This window comes from Vipera berus (genome assembly GCF_964194415.1).
Source record: "Vipera berus genome assembly, chromosome: 1".
Classification (NCBI taxonomy): Eukaryota; Metazoa; Chordata; class Lepidosauria; order Squamata; family Viperidae; genus Vipera; species Vipera berus.
Window position 1 is genome coordinate 358052912 of NC_138202.1, and position 20709 is coordinate 358073620.

General features: G+C 48.3%; 1 protein-coding gene across 2 annotated transcripts in view; it reads right to left on the minus strand.

Moving 5' to 3' along the window:
- VPS53 (VPS53 subunit of GARP complex) overlaps positions 1–20509 on the minus strand; it is a 66139-nt gene extending 45630 nt beyond the window's left edge. For both annotated transcript variants that reach the window (XM_081346688.1, XM_081346687.1), the window contains exons 1-7: positions 20388–20509; positions 15419–15499; positions 10306–10355; positions 8526–8592; positions 4169–4255; positions 2324–2439; positions 850–969 (exon numbers count right to left, since the gene is read on the minus strand). In XM_081346688.1, the coding sequence (XP_081202814.1) occupies positions 850–969; positions 2324–2439; positions 4169–4255; positions 8526–8592; positions 10306–10355; positions 15419–15499; positions 20388–20471 (605 nt within the window). In that variant the 5' untranslated portion in view covers positions 20472–20509. The remainder of the gene's footprint in view (positions 1–849; positions 970–2323; positions 2440–4168; positions 4256–8525; positions 8593–10305; positions 10356–15418; positions 15500–20387) is intronic.
- Positions 20510–20709: the final 200 nt, after the last annotated feature.

Consider the following 20709-nt stretch of genomic DNA (forward strand, 5'->3'; position numbering starts at 1 on the left):
GTGACTGCTCAAAGTTACAGTGGCCCTGAAAAAAGTGCCCCCCGAGCCACAGCCGAGCAAGACGCCTGCCTGCCCGCCCGGCGGCGCTCTTCCTCCTGTCCGAGGTTTTCATTGTTGTGAGCATTTCCGTTGAGGATTGGCAGTGGGAGTGGGGTGGGGTGTTTGGCTTTTATTTTTATTTCCCCCCCCCCATCTGCTGGGTGGTTGCAGCAGGTTTTGGTCACTTCACATGACCCTGGGACACTGTGACCGTCATAAACATGAATCAGTTGTCAAGCATCTGAATGTAAATCACAAGACTCTGGAGATGCTGCAACATTCCAGCTGATCGGCGCTTCTTCTGGGCTCAGAAGCGCCAGGATCAGCGCCGAGCTCCAGCTGGATCCTGGTGCTGATCCTGGCGCTTCCGCTGAGCCCCGACAGCCCTGCAGCTCCCGCCGTCTCTCGCTCAGGCTTGTGCGGTGCTGCCACCGGTTCGGGTCATTCCCCTCCCCTACTACCACTTCTCTAGGATGGTTGCGTACCACCTGCCAGGCGCCAATGTACCACAGGTGGTACCCGTACCACTGGTTGAAAAGCCCTGCCCTAGTTGGGTCATGAATTGTCTGCAAGAAACCAGCCAAGCTCAGAGAACCCTGCAGTCGTTGTTGTCGTTGTCGTCCTCCTCCTCCTCCTCCTCCGCCCCACCTCTTCTCCTCCACCCCGCAACCTCTCCTTCCATCCAGTTATCTAGTGGGCCAATGCCACGTCTGCGAGACAACAACCAAGCTCAGAGAGCACCAAGCATCCCACCGTAACATTCAGCTCGGGCTTCACGCCGAGAGTCTGTACCTGGAAGACCGTACTTACCTTTCGGAAAGCTGGCGGATCTGCGGGATCCCCATATATTTGTTGAAATGTTCCAGCACGTTCACAACGCCTTGGAGGAGGTTGGCCACCTCCCCGTACTGTCTCTTCCTGGTCATAGCCCTGGGATGACAGAAAAGGAAGGAAAGAGAAATGAGTGGGGCTGGTGCCAATGATTTATTTATTTATTTATTTATTTATTTATTTATTTATTTATTTATTTATTTATTTATTTATTTTATTACATTTATATACCGCCCTTTCCCGAAGGACTCAGGGCGGTTTACAGGGTAATTAAAAACCAGATACAAAAGTTAAAAACAAGTTTAAAAAAATTACATTTGTCCCTGTATAAATAAAACCCCAGTTAAAATAAAATTCATCCTCAGCCTGTGGATTTCCAGTCCAGCCTGTGGATTTCCAGTCCAGGGGGGGGCTTCGTTCTTTCACACATGGGGTCCCCCCAAGAGACAAAACCGCTAACAACCTGACCCCCTCCATGAAACTCCAGTCTCCTGTACCGTGGGTATAGGACACCAAGCCAACTTTCAAAAACAGACAGGCAGTCCTCAACCTACGACCACAATTGAGCCCCCACATATCTCTGTTGTTTGAACTCTTCCTATACAATGGTATCAGTAAGGACTCCTGCTCTGGCAGGGGGCTGGACTAGATGACCTCCAAGGTCTCTCTTCCGGCCCTAGCGTTCTAGGTGGCTAAGCAAGGCAGAAGTGGGTTTTTAAAGTGAGCTTGGCCCCACTTTGAGGATCGTTGTTTTTTTTTGCCACAGTTGTTTAGCAAATCGCTCCGGTTGTTAAGCGAATCAGGAGGTCATTAAGCGAATCTGGCTTTCCCCCCCCCTCCCCAATTGAACAATTAATCAGTGGAACGACTTGCCTGCAAAAGTTGCGGATGCTCCAACACCGAAAGTTTTTAAGAAGAGACCGGACAGCCGTTTGTCCGAAATGGTATAGGGTTTTTCCTGCCTGAGTAGGGGGTTGGACTAGATGACCTCCAAGGTCCCTTCCAACTCTTGTTATTCTATTCATTGCTTGTCCAAAGCCGGCTGGGAAGGTTACAAATAGCGGCCACAGGACACCGCAACTGTCATAACTACATACCAGTTGCCCAGCATCCCAATTTTGATCGCGTGGCAATGGTTAAAGATAAAATGTATTGAAAAACTTTTTAATAAAAATAAAAAAAATAAAAAAAAATAAAAAAAGGAAACGACTAGCACGCATGTGCGGGGGGAACCTTTACCTTTTACCACCAGCCCCCCCAAAAAAGAATTTTAAATTTTAAAACTGGGACTTCCTTGGCTGGGACAACGGACAGACTATGAGAAAAGACTTAGGGACGACTGTTTTGTCACACTATGGTAACCGCAGCAAGGTTGTTACGTAGGTAGTCCTCGACTTACGACGAACCACTTAGCCACAGCATTCCAAGCAACGACGGATCCCAGGCAACTTACTCCAGTGAGTCCACTCCCCCGGCTAACATGTGGAGGTGGTTCAGCGTGGTGATGGAGGTGGTCAACTGGCGTTTAGCGTGGTCCAGCTGTTTGATATCCCGGGTGATCTCTTTCACCTGATTGGATGGAAGCAGGCAGAGGTCTTTAGCAAAGGATTCAACAGGGAAAAAAGCACAGCCTCCAATTCAAAACGGTGGGCTTTGGTGAAGGGAAAGAAACGCAACCCACAAAATAAGGGGAGGGGGACTTCGGAGATCATCTAGCCCAGACATGTCAAACACAAGGCCTGGGGGGCCGGATCCGGCCCGCGAAGTGGTTTCATGCGGCCCGCGAAGCCATCCTGGAAACAGTGAGGGAACGGCCCCCGCCGCCTTGGCCCTGGCCCAGAGACCCTCCTTCTGCCGGAGACCCTCAGATCTGTCCCACTCCTTCCCAGGCCCCCATAGGCAACCTTGATGCCAACGATGTAGAGCTGGCCACGCCCACCCAGCAGGCCATACGCACTCTAGCCACGCCCACCCAGTAGGCCACGCCCACCCAGTAGGCCACGCCCCCCCAGGGCAACCGCAATGCTGATGCGGCCCTCCATGAAATTGAGTTTGACACCCCTGCTCTAGCCCCACCCCCTCCCCAAGTTATATGTTTGGGGGTGGAAGTAGAAAATCAAGACTTTTAACTCTTTGCTTTCTGAGAGGTTTTGGTGTTCAACGAATTCTAGTGCCATCAAACTCGCCCTGGGCTTCGGTGTAATGAATCATATAAACATGAAACACTGCAAACAGCCAGTTCTTCCTTTACTCCTGAGCCTTCCACCCCTCCGTTATTTCTTTTTTTCTCTTCGTTTCCCTTGACCTTGCCTTCTTTCCTTCCTCTCTTTTCCCTTCCCCAATTCTCTCTCCCTTCACTTTTTTTCCTATCACTCTTTCTTTCTTCTTTCTTTTTTTTCCTTTCCCTCCCTGTCTCTCAATTTTCTCTTCTCTTATCCCTTCATCCCTCCCTCTTTCCCTTCCTTTCTTCCCCCCCTCCCTCCATTCTCCTATCCCTCCCTTCCTTCCCCTCTCCCTCGTCACCATTCTCCCTTCCTTCTTTCCCTCATCTTTCCTTCCCTTCCTTTCCTTTCCCAATTCTCTCCCCCTTCCTTCCTTCTCCCCTTCGTTAATTCTGTGCTCCTTCATTCCTGTCTCCCTTTCCCAATTCTCTCCCCCTTCCTTCCTTCTCCCCTTCGTTAATTCTGTGCTCCTTCATTCCTGTCTCCTCCACACTCTCTTTTCTCCTTCCCCTTCTTCTCCCAATTTTCTCTTCCTTCCTTTTCCTATCCCTTCTTTTTCCCTTCTTCCCTCTCTCTCTCTCCATTCCTTCAATCCCTCCCCTTCCTTCCCTCTTTTCACCATTCTTCCTTCGTTCTCATTTCCTTCCTTGCTTCCTTTCCTTCTTCTGTCCTTCCTTCCTTCCCCATCAAATATCTTCCTTCCTTCCTTCCCTCCCTCCTTCCTTCCTTCCTTCCTTCCTCCCTTTCCTTTCCCTTCCTTCCTTCCTCTCTCCCACCCTTCCTTCCTTCGCTCCCTCCCTTCCTCTTTCCTTTCTTCCTTCCTCCCTTTTTCCTTTCCCTTCCTTCCTTCCTTCCTTCCTCTCTCCCACCCTTCCTTCACTCCCTCCCTCCTTCCTCTTTCCTTCCTTCCTTCCTTCCTTCCTTCCCTCCCTCCCTCCCTCCTTCCTTTCCTTCCTTCCTTCCTTCCTTTCCTTCCTCAGATTCCTAAGCAACAAGCAACATTCATACAGCAGCCAAGAGTTATCAATCCCACCCTGTAAGTAGTAAAGATAAACAATAAGGCACTCGGCACTCACCATCTGCTCCGATTTTTCTGCTTTATCCTTAATGTCTTTAATCTTACCAAAGAGTTGTTGGATGGCCTTTTGGGCCTCTTCAAGAGCCTGGAGAAACGACGTGTGAGGGGTGAGGGGGAGAAGAAACATATTGAACGGTGAGAACCCCATTAACTGAATCCACACGACCATTTTATCCTCTTGATGGCTGCCTAGAATTCAAGATGGCCAGGATGGGCCATGCAAGGAATTTCGCAGAGTCGGGGAAGGGAAGGGGGGTTTGCATCTCTGCATCCTTCCTTCATCACAAGGGTGGGGAACGTGGGCCCTTTTACGACTTGTGGACTTCCACTCCCAGAATTCCCGAGCCTGGCCTGGAATTCTGGGAGTGGAAGTCCCCAAGTCATAAAAGACAGCCAGCATGCTTTGGGTGGACTTCCACTCCCAGAATTCCCCAGCCAGCATGCTTTAAGGGGGACTGGGTGCAGTTCAACTCCCAGAATTCCCCACCAGCACGCTTTAAGAGGCGTGGAATTCAACTCCCAGAATTCCCCAGCCAGGACACTTTAAGATGGGTGGACTTCAACTCCCAGAATTCTCTAGCCAGCATGTTTTAAGGTGGGTGGACTTCAACTCCCAGAATTCCCCAGCCAGCCTGCTTTAATAAGGGGGGACTTACACTCCCAGAATTCCCTAGCCAGCACGCTTTAAAGAATGTGGAAGTCCACACAGCTTAAAACAGGATTGTTCTGGGAGTGGAAGCCCACCCTTCTTAAAACATCCCAGGCTGACAAACACTGGGATTGCGGTATTCAAACAACCCACTGAGAAACCAAGAGCCAACATGTTTCAAGCCGTGGCTTGTTCTTCCTTGCCCAATTTCCCCAAGGCTCCGTCAAAATAAATCCAGGTCCTCCCCCCCTGCCCCCACCCCCGGATATATTTCCCAGAATCCCTCCGCTCCATCCCAGCTGCAGCCCTCTGGATAATGTTCCATTTGAATGGAAGCGAAACACTAATATGTGTGTCTGTGTCTGTGTGTGTGTTTGGGGAGGGGGGGGGACACCATCAGCTGGCCCAGCCAACCACAGCCAAAGGGGGATCTGTTTCCCAGCCCAGCCGCCGTCTGGAACGGGGCGGAGGAAAAATCGCCCTGTTCTGGAATGCCGTTCCGCTAAATTTTCCTGCCTCCGAAGGGGCCATCAGACACTGGAGGTTGGGGGAAATTCTCCTTCTCCCCCCACTGCTGTAATTGTCTGCAAATTTTGTGCAAGCTGAAAACAGTGTCTGCCCCCTGCCTCCAAAAACAAAAGAGAATAAAATAAGAGAATGGAAAAATGAGGGGGGGGGAGAAAGAAAAAAAATAAATCCATTGAAAGTAGCAAGGAAGAGAAACTATTTGGAATTAAGAGACGGTTCTCCATTTGCAACCATTCGTTTAGCGACCGAAGTTACGACAGGATTGGGGGGGGAAAAAAAGAGTGAATTTGAAGTTTCAACGGCTGTGGAAAAAAGGGGCTGATGACCCGTTTTTCACCTTTGCGACCGTTGCGGCGTCCCCAGGGTCAGGCGATCAGAATTGGGAACGCTTGGCAAATGGCTTGTATTTATGACGGTCGCAGTGTCCCGGGGTGTGTGTGTGTCATGTGATCTCCTTTTGCGACCTTCAGACAAGGAAGCCGGATTGACTTAACCACCGTTTTACTAATTTAACAACGGCCGTGATTTGCTTAATAACAGTGGCAAGAAAGGTCGTAAAATGGGGCAAGATTCATTTAACAACTTTCCCGATTGGCCACAAAGCGTTTGGGGCTCAGTGGCGGTCGTTAAGTTGAGGACTGCCTGTCCACGGCTGGAACTCTGAAACACGCTGTCAATTTTTCTCTTATTCAGTAATATTTTTGTCTCGTTCAATTACAATTTGAGCATGCGGAGATGATGTATAGGCAGTCCTCGACTTACAACCACAAGTGAGCCCAACATTTCTGTTGTTAAGCGAGACACTTGTGGAGTGAGATTTGACCCATTTTATGACCTTCCTTGCCACAGCTGTTAAGTGAATCGCCGCAGTGGATAAGTCAATGGGGAAGCCGGCGGGAAGTCGAAAAGGGTAACCATGTGACCTCCTTGCTTAATAGCAGTAATCAGGATTATTTATTTATTTATTTATTTTATTAATGGGATTTATATCCCGCCCTATCTCCCGAAGGACTCAGGGCGGCTAACAACAATAACATATAATAAGTACAGAAATTAAGATAAAAATAAAATTAAAATCATCTGTGCAATAAATTAAAATTAAAAATTAAAAATAAATTAAAAATTGTAAATATAATTAAAATGCCTGTCAGTCCAGGTCAGCCAGGTGGAAAAGGAGTGTTTTGAGGCCGCGGCGAAAGGATTGGAGATTTTGGGCCATCCGAAGCTCAGGGGGGAGCTGATTCCATAGGACTGGCGCTCCCACAGAGAAGGCCCTCCCCCTGGGGGTCGCCAGCCGACATTGCCTAGCCGACGGTACCCTGAGGAGGCCTTCTCTGTGTGAGCGTACTGGACGATGGGAAGTCGTTCCCGGCAGCAGATGGTTCTACAAGTATCCCGGGCCTAAGCCATGTAGGGCTTTAAAGGTAAGTACCAGCACCTTAAATCTCACCCGGAGGGCAACCGGTAGCCAATGCAGCTCACGCAGGAGGGGTGTAATATGGGAGTATCGGGGTGCTCCCATCACTACCCGTGCAGCTGCACTCTGCACCAGCTGAAGCCTCCGGGTGGTCTTCAAGGGCAGCCCCATGTAGAGAGCATTACAGTAGTCTATACAGGAGGTAACGAGTGCGTGGGTGACTGTACGTAGGGCATCTCAGTCCAGAAAGGGGCGGAATTGGTATATTAGGTGAATCTGGGCAAATGCCCCCCTAGCCACGACTCCAATATGATCTTCAAAACTGAGTCGTGAATCTAGGAGGACGCCCAGATTGCGTGCTCTATCAACGGGAGGTAACATCTCTCCTCCTATAGTCAAAGATGGAACCTCTTGGACTAAACGAGATGACGGTATGTAGAGCCACTCAGTCTTGGCCGGGTTGAGTCGAAGCCTGTTCTTTCCCATCCAAATCTGTACCGCTTCCAGGCAACGGGACAGGATTGCCGGAATGGCTGTTGCAATGTAGGGCCGCATCCCTTAGGAACAGAAATTCCGCTCCCGATTACCGTTATTAAACAAGGACTGGCAGTACTTCAGCTCTACGGACCTGCAAAGGTTTGTAAATGCGAGGATTGGTTGCAAGGTTACTTTTTTTAAATCCCTGTTGTAACTGCGAGAGATCGCTAAACAAGGACTGCAATAGTTTAAGTAGAAAAATGACACAGGAGCTGCAAGCTAATTTTCAACTGAGCCCCAAATTTCTGTTAATAAGTGAGACAGTCGTTAAATGAGTTTTGTCCCCATTTTACAGCCTTTCTCGCCACGGTTGTTAAGTGAATCTCTTCAGTTGTTAAGATAGCAACACGGTTGTTAAGTGAAGCTGGCTTCCCCATTAGCTTTGTTTGCCAGAAGGTCGCCAAAGGGGATCACATGACCCTGGGACACCGTGACCGTCATAAATATGAATCAGTTGCCAAGCATCTGAATTTTGATCGCACGAACACGGGGATGCTGCATTGGTCATAACTATGAAAAACGGTCCCAAGTCACATTTTTTTCAATGCCGTTTTTGAGCGGTCACTAAATGAACTGTTGTAAATCGAGGATTAATTACACAGGGAAGATATTTAGAGTCCTGGTCGTGAGTTAAGGACTGTGGACAGAGTAGGTCAAAAGAAACAAAGTCATCTTTATATCTTTTATTTAACTCAGGAACGGTTGTCTGAAATGGTATAGGTTTTCCTGCCTGAGCAGGGGGTTGGGCTAGATGACCTCCAAGGTCCCTTCCATCATCATCATCATCATCATTATTGATCATCGCACAGCCAGCCAGATGTTCAGACTGGATTTGGCCTTTTTGTCTACCTATCGAGTCCTTCCCAAGGACCTGGGATAGGCAGATGTTTGATGGTATTACAGATCTTGTCGCAGGATGGAAGCAGTTCCTAGTAAGGCCGCCTTTTGCAATTGACTAATGGCGGATTTGTCAATGCCGATGATGGTGTTCAAGTGGTGCTCCAGTTGTTTTGGGATTGCACCCAAGGCGCCTATTACTAGTGGTACTACTCTTGCTTGCCTTTGCCACAGTCTTTCTATTTCTATTTGTAAGTCTTTGCATTTTGTTATCTTCTCCAGTTCTTTCTCGTCTATTCTGCTGTCTCCAGGCACTGCCACGTCCACTCTCCAGACTTTTTTTGTCATCACCATGACCATCATCATTATTATTATTAAAGAACGTACCTCACGGCCATCTTGCCCCACGTTGGTCTGGGCCCTCACCACCGTCCGAATATTATCGTCCAATCGTCTGCAAAGATTTTAAAAAAAAGATAAGAAGTCTGAAAGTAATTCTCCGCGTCAACTTTTCTGGAGAAAAAGGTTGCCGAGATATTCTTAAATCCGACGGACCAAGAAACGGAGACGTTTCAAGCTTTAAAATAAATGCTGTTCCTTTGCAAACCATTTTTTAAGGCTGGAAGTTTGCTTCCACAAGCCTCAGGCAATCAGGAAAGGAAAAACTGAAACACAGGCAGTCCTCCACTTACAACAGTTCAAACTGACTGTTCAAAGTTACAACGGCACTGGAAAAAGTGACTTATGACTGCTTTTCACACTTTTATGACCGTTGCAGCCTCCCCAGGGTCACGTAATCAAAATTCAAAAGCTTGGCAACTGACTCACATTTATGACGGTTGCAAGTGTCTCGGGTGTGTGTGTGTGTGTGTGTCACGTGATCCCCATTTATGACCTTCTGACAGGCAAAGTCAAGGGGGAAGCCACTCACTTAACAACCAGTTTACTAATTTAACAACTGCAGTGATTCACTTAATGAATGTGGCAAGAAAAGTTGTGAAATGGGGTAAAACTCGTTTAACCAATTTCTCAGTCAGCCACATAAATTTTGAGCATAATTGTGGTCGTACGTTGAAGACTATCAGTAATCTCTTGATGGATGTCATTAATCACGCCATGGTGCTGAAATTAATACGCAATAAACCAGTTTTTGTCAACCGTGGCAACTTTAAAGTGCGCGGACCAGCACCCATAATTCCCCAGCCAGCATGCCTGAAGATGGGCAGACTTCAACTCCCAGAATCCCCCAGCCAATATCCTTCAATATGAGTGGACTTCCACTCCCAGAGCTCCCCAGCCAGCATGCTTTAAAATAGGTGGACTTCCACTCCCAGAATTCCCCAGCCATCACGCTTTAAGATGGGTGAACTTCAACGGCCAGAATTCCCCAGCCAACATGTTAAGTTAGGTGAACTCCAACTCCCAGAATTCCTTAGTCAGCCTGCCTAAAGATGGCTGGACTTCAACACCCAAAATTACCCAGAATTCCTGAGCCAGCACAGCTCAGCATGGAAACCTCTCCTGTTCCCCTCAGCATGGCTGGCTCAGGAATTCTGGGAGTTGAAGTCCACGAGTCATAAACTGGCCTAGGTCTAGACCAGGGGTAGGCAACCTTGGCTCTTTTATGACTCGTGGACTTCAACACCCAGAATTCCTGAGCCGGCATGGCTCAGCTTGGAAACCTCTCCCTTTCTCCTCAGCATGGCTGCTCAGGAATTCTGGGAGTTGAAGTCCACGAGTCATAAAAGAGGCCAAGGTTGCCTACCCCTGCTTTAGGGTGACTGAAATTCAGGTCCCACAATTGCCCAAGCAAACGGCTGGCTAGGGAATGCTGGGAATTGAAGTCCACACACCTGCACGTTGCCAAGGTTGAGAAACCCTGGTACACAGATGTTTCACTTTAAGGAAATTTGATGCAGATGCCACCCCTGCCAAGAAATGGAGGGGGAATAATAATAATAATAATAATAATAATAATAATAATAATAATAATAATAATAATAATAATAATAAAATAAAGTTGGAAGGGACCTTGGAGGTCATGTAGTCCAACCCCCTGCTCAGGCAGGAAACCCTATACCATTTCGGACAAATGGCTGTCCAGTCTCTTCTTAAAAACTTCCAGTGTTGGAGCATTCACCGCTTAATAACACCCATCCTCACTTACCTTATTTTCAACCTGATTTTGTTCACTACGTCATCGATATTGGCCAAAGACTGCAAGAGAAAAATAGGAGGGGAGGGGCAGGGCTTAATCTTTTCATTATGCACCATCAAGGGAATCAGATCCCCAATCTGCATTCATCAAACACATTCCATATATATATATATATATATATATATATATATATATATATATATATATATATATATATATATATATATATATATATATATATATATATATATAATTTATTATTTTTATGATTTCTTATTTTTTATTGATTGATTGATTGGTTGATTGATCGATTTATTGATCGATCAATTGATCGATTGGACTTATATGCCGCCCTATCTCCCGAAGGACTCAGGGCGGCTCACAACAATAAAACAGCTATAAAAAACAGTAATACAAATATTAAAAAAGAATTAAATTACAAAGCCCCATAATTAATTACTAAAACCAATAAAATTAAAACAATATTAAAAACCCCCATCCTCAGTCCAGGTTGGCCAGTTGGAAAAGATACGTCTTTAGGTCGCGACGAAAGGACCGGAGATCTGGGGCCATCCGAAGTTCTCGGGGGAGCTGATTCCAAAGGGCCGGCGCCCCAACAGAGAAGACCCTCCCCCTGGGGGTCGCCAGCCGACACTGTCTAGCCGACGGCACCCTGAGGAGACCCTCTCTGTGTGAGCGCACAGGGCGGAAGGAAGTCGTTCCTGGCAGCAGACGGTCCTGTAGGTATCCCGGGCCTAAGCCATGTAGGGCTTTATAGGTAAGGACCAGCACCTTGAATCTCACCCGGAGGGCAACCGGCAACCAATGTTCCCAGAATTCCTGAGCCAGCCACGCTGAGGGAAAAGGAAGAGGTTTCCAAGGTGAGCCATGCTGGCTGAGGAATTCTGGGAGTTGAAGTCCACCAGTCATGGAGGGGCCATAGTTCCCCCAAGCTGGCTGAGGAATTCTGGGAGTTGAAGTCCACAAGTCATGAAGGGGCCATAGCTCCCCCATGCTGGCTCAGGGATTCTGGGAGTTGAAGTCCACAAGTCATGAAGGGGCCATAGCTCCCCCATGCTGGCTCAGGGATTCTGGGAGTTGAAGTCCACAAGTCATGAAGGGGCCATAGTTCCCCCATGCTGGCTCAGGGATTCTGGGAGTTGAAGTCCACAAGTCATGGAGGGACCATAGTTCCCCCATGCTGGCTCAGGGATTCTGGGAGTTGAAGTCCACAAGTCATGAAGGGGCCATAGTTCCCCCATGCTGGCTCAGGGATTCTGGGAGTTGAAGTCCACAAGTCATGGAGGGACCATAGTTCCCCCATGCTGGCTCAGGGATTCTGGGAGTTGAAGTCCACAAGTCATGAAGGGGCCATAGTTCCCCCATGCTGGCTCAGGGATTCTAGGAGTTGAAGTCCACAAGTCATGAAGGGGCCATAGTTCCCCCATGCTGGCTCAGGGATTCTGGGAGTTGAAGTCCATGAGTCATAAAAGAGCCAAATTGCCTACCCCTGTGCTAGGTGGACAGGAGCTGGAGCAAGGAACAGGACCTCACCCCATCACGTGGCACTTGGCTCTTGAACACAGGCTATCAGCTTTCCAGCTGAGAAGCTCAGCATCTTTAACTGCTGAGCTACTGGGCTCCTCAAACGCAAAGTAAACCCTCTAAAACAGGGGTCTCCAACCACCTGGTCCATGGACCGGTACTGGACCAAGGCATGCCAGCAACCCGTCCACACAAAGAAGCAAAGCCCCATCCGCGGGATGCGGGCAGCACACAAAACCACACACTCTCCGGTCCGCGGAAAAACTTTTCTCTGCGGAACCGGTTCCTGGGGTCCAAAAGGTTGGGGGACCTCTGCTCTAAAAGCACTGCAGAATTTTTGCCCAGTGCGTGATCTCCGACACCCTAGGCCAAGGGTAGGCAACCTTGGCTCTTTTATGACTTGTGGACTTCAACTCCCAGAATTCCTGAGCCAGCCACGCTGAGGGGAAAGGGAGAGGTTTCCAAGCTGAGCCATGCTGGCTCAGGAATTCTGGGAATTGAAGTCCACGAGTCATAAAAGAGCCAAGGTTGCCTACCCCTGAATTAGGGCAATAGACTTCAATTCCCAGAATTCCTGAGCCAGCATGGGGGAATTATAGCCCCTTCATGACTTGTGGACTTCAACTCCCAGAATTCCTGATCCAGCCACGCTGAGGGGAAAGGGAGAGGTTTCCAAGCTGAGTCATGCTGGCTGAGGAATTCTGGGAATTGAAGTCCACGAGTCATAAAAGAGCCAAGGTTGCCTACCCCTGAATTAGGGCAATAGACTTCAACTCCCAGAATTCCTGAGCCAGCATGGGGAAATTATAGCCCCTTCATGACTCGTGGACTTCAACTCCCAGAATTCCTGAGCCAGCCACGCTGAGGGGAAAGGGAGAGGTTTCCAAGCTGAGCCATGCTGGCTCAGGAATTCTGGGAATTGAAGTCCACGATTCATAAAAGAGCCAAGGTTGCCTACCCCTGCCCTAGGCTAGCAAAATGCATTTAATTTACTTGTTCATCAGAATCAGAATAGAACTGGAAGGGACCTTGGAGGTCTTCTAATCCAGCCCCCTGCTCAAGCAGGCGATCCTATACCATTTTAGACAACTGACTGTCCAGTCTTTTCTTAAAAAAAAACCTCCAGTGATGGAACGCCCACGATTTCTGGAGGCAAGCTGTTCCACTGGGAAATTGTCCTCACTGTTCGGAAGCGTCTCCTTAATTCCAGGTTGCTTCTCTCCTTGATCAGTTTCCGTCCGTTGTTTCTTGTCTTGGCTTCCGGTGCTTTGGAAAATAAATTGACCCCCTCTTCTTTGTGGCAGCCCCTCAAATACTGGAATACTGCTATCATATCCTCCCCCGTACGTCTCCTCTCTAGAGTAGCCAAACCCAAATCCTGCAACTGTTCTTCATATGTTTGAGTCTGCAGGCCTTTAATCATCTTAGTTGATCTTCCAAGGAAGTTGCAAGGGAGGGAGGGAGAGAGAGAAGCGCAAGTGCCTCTCTCTATCTCTCTCTCTGCAAATGGCGGAGAATGACTGGGAGCCACAGAAGGCTGAAAGAGCCGCATGGGGCTCCAGAGCTGTGGGTTGCCGACCCGTGTTATAGGTCAGGGACTGCTTATAGGCAAGAATCAAGTCAGCTAACAGTCAGCACAAACTTGGTGCTACATCTGAGTCAAAGGAATTGAAGAGGGGTTGAATTTACCGTATTTTCCGGCGTATAAGACGACTGGGCGTATAAGACGACCCCCAACCTTTGAGATGATTTTCATGGGTTAAAGTCTTATACGCCGGAAAATACGGGTAAGTAGGAAGTCAGGGCTGCTTCTCAATTAGGTGAAGGTTTATCAAGAGCTTTTGGCCTCGAGATCAGCTTTGCTCTGCCTCGCCTAAACCTCGTCTCCTCTCGCGTTGGCGCCCCCTTCTACTTCAGCCACACGCGCTGGCTGTTTCAGCCAGGAGCGACGAGCATTGTGGCCCAACACTTCGGGGAGGCACCAGGTCTGAAAGAAGGCGGTTCTTTCCATAGGTTAGTTAATGAACAGGGTGGTGGAGGAGTGGGGGGGGGGAAGAAACGGGCTCAGCCCTGCGCCGCAAGCTTAAGATTCACACACACCCCCTCCCCAAGGCCACCTTCTACTTCAGGGCGGAGGGGCGACCCCGGGCTGCTGAAGCCCCAGCGCCAGCTTTCCGCTGCGGTCTGCCTGTCGCAATTCCCGAGCTGCGCCTTCCCGGGCGGGTGTTGCTGTAGGTTTGCCGCAGCACCACACCCTGAAGTCAAACTCCCAGGGTCAGGTGAAGCTTAGCTCTACACGAACATGTCAGGTCGGCCTCCGCCTGGCTTCCCGCGCTCCCTTGAGCTCTCATGCTCGCGGAGCGCCAGCGGCTCGGCACACGCTTAATTCCCGCTCCCTTCCAAAAGAAAAAAAAAAGGGCTGCTGCCGTAGGATGCTGGTAAGCTGGAGCCTCAGCCTCGGTTGGGCTGGTCGGTTTATTTATGAGGAGGTTGTCTTTCGCCATTCTCGAGCGCTGGATTTGTCCGTTTCCACTAACGTCTCTGCTCCCAAGGATTTACTATTTTCCGGCGTATAAGGCGACTGGGCGTATAAGACAACCCCCGACTTTTGAGAAGATTTTCATGCGTTAAAAAGTCGTCTTATACGCCGGAAAATACGGTAAACCACTTGTGGGAACATAACAATTCCAGGCTGATTCCTCTCTTGACGCTGCCCCTGGCCTCTGCCTGGCCTTCTACATGAAGTGATGGTTCCAATATTGTGCCTTTGGGAGCCCTGCTGGTTAGAATGTAACATTGCAGGCTAACTCTGCCTACAGCCAGGAGTTCGATCCTGATGGGGCTCAAAGGTGGACTCAGCCTTCCCTCCTTCCGAAGTCAGTAAAATGAGGACCCAGATGGTTGGGGACAAAACGTTGACTCTGTCAACTGCTTAGGGAGGGCTGTAAAGCACTGTGAAGCGGTACGTAAGGCTAAGGGTTATTGCTCGTACTGTTTGAACTGTCAATACATCAATGGTTGTAGCTCAAGGAATGCTTACAGACAAGAATCAAGTCAGCTAACAGTCAGCACAAACTTGGTGCTACATCAGAGTCAGAGGAATTGAAGAGGGGTTGAATTTAAACCATTTGTGGGAACGTAACGATTCCAGGCTGATTCCTCTCTTGACGCCGCCCCCAGCCTCTGTCTGGCCTTCTACATGAAGTGATAGTTCCAATATTGTGCCTTTGGGAGCCCTGGTGGTTAGAATGCACCATTGCAGGCTAACTCTGCCCACAGCCAGGGGTTCAATCTTGACTAGCTCAAGGTTGACTCCATCTTTCCGAGGTCGGCAAAATGAGAACCCAAATTGTTGGGGCAATATTCTGACTCGGTAAACTGCTCAGAGTGTGTTATAAAGCACTGTGCGGTGGTATGTACGTGCTATTGCCATTGCTATCAAATGAAAGGTCATAAGTCAAGGACTTGCTTGCACTTTCTGATGGGCCTCATTTGTGGCCTCGGAATTGCAGTAATAAAGAATATGAAAATAAATCAAAACCACACGGTATCATACAGTGGTGCGGATTCAACTCACTTGCTCAGTTGGGAAAAGAGTATTGATGTATTCCACTGCGTTGAAATCAGCCCTGTCCAGCGGATCTTGGCTGGGAAATACCTACCAATCAAAGAAGAAAGAAAAATTACAAATGAATGGCTGGGGTTGCAACTGCAAACATCATTAAATTGTACACTGATTCTACAACCTAAATTAGCATGGAATAGAATAGAATAGGGAATAGAGAATAAAATAGGATAAAAAGGTAAAGGTAAAGCTTCCCCCGCACATGCGTGCTAGTCATTTCCAACTCTAGGGGCCGGTGCTCATCTCCGTTTCAAAGCCGAAGAGCCAGCGCTTGTCTGAGGACGTCTCCGTGGTCATTTGGCCGGCATGACTAGACGCCAAAGGCGCACAGAGCGCTGTTACCTTCCCACCGTAGTGGTCCCTATTTTTCTACTTGCATTTTTGCATGCTTAATTTGAACTGCTAGGCTGGCAGGAGCTGGGACGAGTAACAGGCGCTCACTCTGTTACGCGGCACTCGGGATTCGACCCGCCAAACTGCCGACCTTCTGATCGACAGACTCAGCATCCTAACCCACTGAGCCACCGTGTCCCTAAAATAGGATAGGATAGGATAATAGGATAGGGACAGGACAGGATAGGAATAGAAAATAGAGAACAAGGAACAGGAATAGGAATAGAAAATATAGAATAGAATAGAATAGAATAGAATAGAATAGAATAGAATAGAATAGAATAGAATAGAATAGAATAGAATAGAATAGAATAGAATAGAATAGAATAGAATAGAATAGAATAGAATAGAATAGATGGAATGGAATGGAATAGAATAGCAATCAAAGAAGAAAGAAAAATTACAAATGAATGGCAGGGACTGCAATTGCAAACAACATTAAATTTTACACTGATTCTACAATCTAAGATTTTTAGCAGCATGTCTTCTATATTTTTCCCTCTATATGTATATTGGATTTATGTTAATGTAGTTAACTGATCTTGTTTGTTAAAACTGAATAAATATGGGACCCTTGGTGCTCTCAGAACTTGGTGGGTTTTTGCAGACGTTTCGTGACCCAACCAGGTAGCATCTTCAATGCTGGGAAGAAAGGAAGTTTGCTTGCACTCCCACCAATACTGACAAGGCAAGCTGTTGTTGTTGTTAGTTGCGAAGTTGTGTCCGACCCATCGCAACCCCATGGACAACATTCCTCCAGGCCTTCCTGTCCTCTACCATCTTCTGGAGTCCATTTAAGCTCACGCCTACTGCTTCAGTGACTCCATCCAGCCACCTCATTCTCCGTCGTCCCCTTCTTCTCTTGCCCTCCATCTTTCCCAGCATTATGCTCTTCTCCAGGGAGTCCTTCCTTCTCATTAGGTGGCCAAAGGATTTGAGTTTCAACTTCAACTTCTGGCCTTCTGAAGAGCAGTCAGGGTTGATCTCCTCTAGGACTGACCGGTTTGATCGCCTTGCACTCCAAGGGACTCGCAGGACAAGGCAAGCTACTAGGGAGAGCATGGCTGGCTGGGGAATTCTGGGAGTTGTAGTCCACACAGCTGCAAATGGTCAGGACTGAGAAACACCAATCAAACAAGACTGACAGAGAAGATATATTTGTTTTGCTTCATAAAACTCCTCTGTGACTTAGTTAAATGTAAACTCGTCACTATATTTTTAAAAACTGTTCACCCTTATATTTCACTGATAAACATAAATGTAAGATCGAGAACTACCAGATGTACAGGCAGGATTTCGAAGAGGCAGAGGAACTAGAGATCAAATTGCTAACATACGCTGGATCATGGAGAAAGCTAGAGAGTTCCAGAAAAACATCTACTTCTGCTTCATTGACTATGCTAAAGCCTTTGATTGTGTGGATCATAACAAACTGTGGCAAGTCCTTAAAGAGATGGGCATACCAGACCATCTTATTTGTCTCTTGAGAAATCTATATGCGGGCCAAGAAGCAACAGTGAGAACTGGACACGGAACCACTGATTGGTTCAAAATTGGGAAAGGAGTCCGGCAAGGATGTATACTGTCACCTTGCCTATTTAACTTATATGCAGAGCACATCATGAGAAAGGCAGGGCTAGATGAATCAAAAGTTGGAATTAAGATTGCCGGAAGAAACATCAACAACCTAAGATATTTTATTTTATTTATTTTATTTTAATTCCATTTATATCCCGCCCTTCTCCGAAGACTCAGGGCGGCTTACAAGCTTAGCAGTAGCCTTCATTCTGTGTATATGCCTGCTTATTAGGGCTTTCACACACACACCCCAAGCGGCATTATTACAAAGTCAGCTTATTGCCCCCAACAATCTGGGTCCTCATTTTACCTACCTCGGAAGGATGGAAGGCTGAGTCAACCTTGAGCCTGGTGGGATGCGAACCTGCACTAATTGCAGGCAGCTGGTGTTACTTAAGGAGGCATTAGCCCACTGCTCTACCAAGGCTCTTATATGCAGATGATACCACTCTAATGGCAGAAAGTGAAGAGGAACTAAAGAGCCTCTTGTTGCGAGTGAAGAAGGAGAGTGCAAAACTTGGGTTGAAACTAAACATTAAGAAAACCAAGATCATGGCATCTGGCCCTCTCAATTCCTGGCAAATAGATGGGGAAGAAATGGAAGTAGTGACAGATTTTATTTTCCTGGGCTCCAAGATCACTGCAGATGGGGACTGTAGCCAAGAAATTAAAAGACGCTTGCTCCTGGGGAGGAAAGCCATGGCAAATCTAGACAGCACACTAAAAAGCAGAGACATCACCCTGTCAACAAAAGTGCGTATAGTCAAGGCTATGGTCTTCCCAGTTGCAATGTATGGCAGTGAAAGCTGGACCATAAGAAAGGCTGAGCGTCAAAGAATTGAGGCCTTTGAACTATGCTGCTGGAGAAGACTCCTGCGAGTCCCTTGGACTGCAAGGCGATCAAACCGGTCAGTCCTAGAGGAGATCAACCCTGACTGCTCTTTAGAAGGCCAGATCCTGAAGCTAAAATTCAAATCCTTTGGCCACCTAATGAGAAGGAAGGACTCACTGGAGAAGAGCCTAATGCTGGGAAAGGTGGAGGGCAAGAGAAGAAGGGGACGACAGAGAATGAGGTGGCTGGATGGAGTCACAGAAGCAGTAGGCGTGAGCTTAAATGGGCTCCAGAAGATGGTAGAGGACAGGAAGGCCTGGAGGAACGTTGTCCATAGGGTCGCGACGGGTCGGACACGACTTCGCAACTAACAACAACAAAAGATTTACCTTTCAAACTTTACCTTGCCTACTTCCCTCAAGTCTGAAACCACTATTTTCAATTGGAAGATCCCTTGGAATGGCGTGAATTCAAATAATTGAGCTTTTTATGGATTCATAAAGCCCAGTAATCCAGAACCACTTTGTACAGGTAGTCCTCTACATAGGACCACAATTGAACTTCTGTTGCTAACTGAGACATTTGTTGAGTGAGTTTTGCCTCATTTAACGACTTTTCTTAGTCTAGTTGTTAGGCGAATCACTGCAGTTGTTAAGTGAGTCACACGGTCCTTAAGTGAATCCGGCTCCCTCATTGACTTTGCTTTGTCAGAAGGTTGCAAAAGGGGATCACGTGACCCTGGGACGCTGCGACCGTCATAAATATGAGCCAGATGCCAAGCGTCTGAATTTTGATCACGTGACCATACCATGGGGGGGAGATGCTGCAATGGTCGTGTGAAAAACGGTCCTAAGTCACATTTTTTTCAACGCCGTTGTAACTTTGAACAGTCATGAAATGAACTGTCGTAAGTCGAGGACAGCCTGTATACTGTGGAGGGAGAAGGCATCCCTGCATTTCTCTCGAGAAGAACCAGAAGGAACCGAAAATATAAAAGGCCGATTAGACTATGATTTGAAAAGGATTAAAATTAAAATGAATATATAGATCTCATAACTCTTATTGTCATTTTTGCAGCGGGCAGATGGGCCCACGTTAAAAATGAAATTCTGTCGCCTGCTCTCCAAAAAAGCCTACCCGTACATCACACGTCTAGAAACATGCTACAGACATACATACGTCTATACCAGGGCTAGGCAACCTTGGCTCTTTTATGACGCGTGGACTTCAACTCCCAGAATTCCTGAGCCAGCAGGGCTCAGCTTGGAAACCCCTCCCTCTCCCCTCAGCATGGCTGGCTCAGGAATTCTGGGAGTTGAAGTCCACGAGTCATAAAAGAGCCAAGGTTGCCCACCCCTTGTCTAGGCCTAGACCACTTTATGACTGGTGGACTTCAACTCCCAGAATTCCTGAGCCAGCCCACTGAGGGGAAAGGGAGAGGTTTCCAAGCTGAGCCATGCTGGCTCAGGAATTCTGGGAGTTGAAGTCCACACGTCATAAAAGAGCCCAGGTTGCCTACCCCTGGTCTATACTTACACCCTTACATATAAATATACATGTCAGTGTGAATCAGTGTCCATCTTGAAATGCAGTGAGGAAGCTTTGAGAGTGCAGATAGAAAAGGATTGATGACTTCATGGATGACATTTGGGCATTTATTTTCTTCACTATGGGTGGAAAATGACGAGTTTTGGGGGGGGTGCTGCCCCCCCAAACCCTTTGTCATCCTAAAGGCATCCTAAAGGCATCCAGCCCACCCACCCATTTTATCCCTTCTGGAGGACCCCTGTGGATACCCCAGCCTTCCCTTGGACCCCTACAATCCCATCTCCAAAGGGACCCCAACTCCATCTGGCTGAGGCTGATGGGAACTGGAGTCCAAAGCTCCTGAGCAGCCCCCAAATCCAGGGGGTCTTTTCCGCCCCCATTAAGGTCACCTCCAGGGACCCTTCCCTAGAGGGGAGCTGCCCCCAATAAGCCCCCCCCTTAAATATGGACCCTCTCTAAGCAGCCCCCTGCCCCCCCTCCCACCCCTTTAATTAGCATACTAAGGCTCCGCCCTGTCCCCCCCAAGCCACGCCCCCCCGCCCTTCCAACCACGCCCCTCGCCCCATTCACCTGCTCAATGGCCAGCTGCACCTCCGGCGCCAGCTGCAAGGCGGCCTCCAGCTCCTCGGCCAAGTCGAGCTCTTCGTCCTCCATCCCGGCTTCTCTTCCCCGCACAGCGGCGGCGGCGGAGGAGGAGGCGCGACTTCCGGGTACAGCGGCATTCTGGGATGCTGGAGGAACGCGAGCTGCGCACGCGCACGGTTCGGACAATGAGCGTCGCGGGAGGCGCGGCGAGCAGCGGAGGCCACGCCCCCTCAAGGGTCCTGTCTGGGGAAGGGAAGCCGCTAGGTGGCGCTGGCGCCGCGTTCGGGTTTTGTTAGTGAAGTTAAAA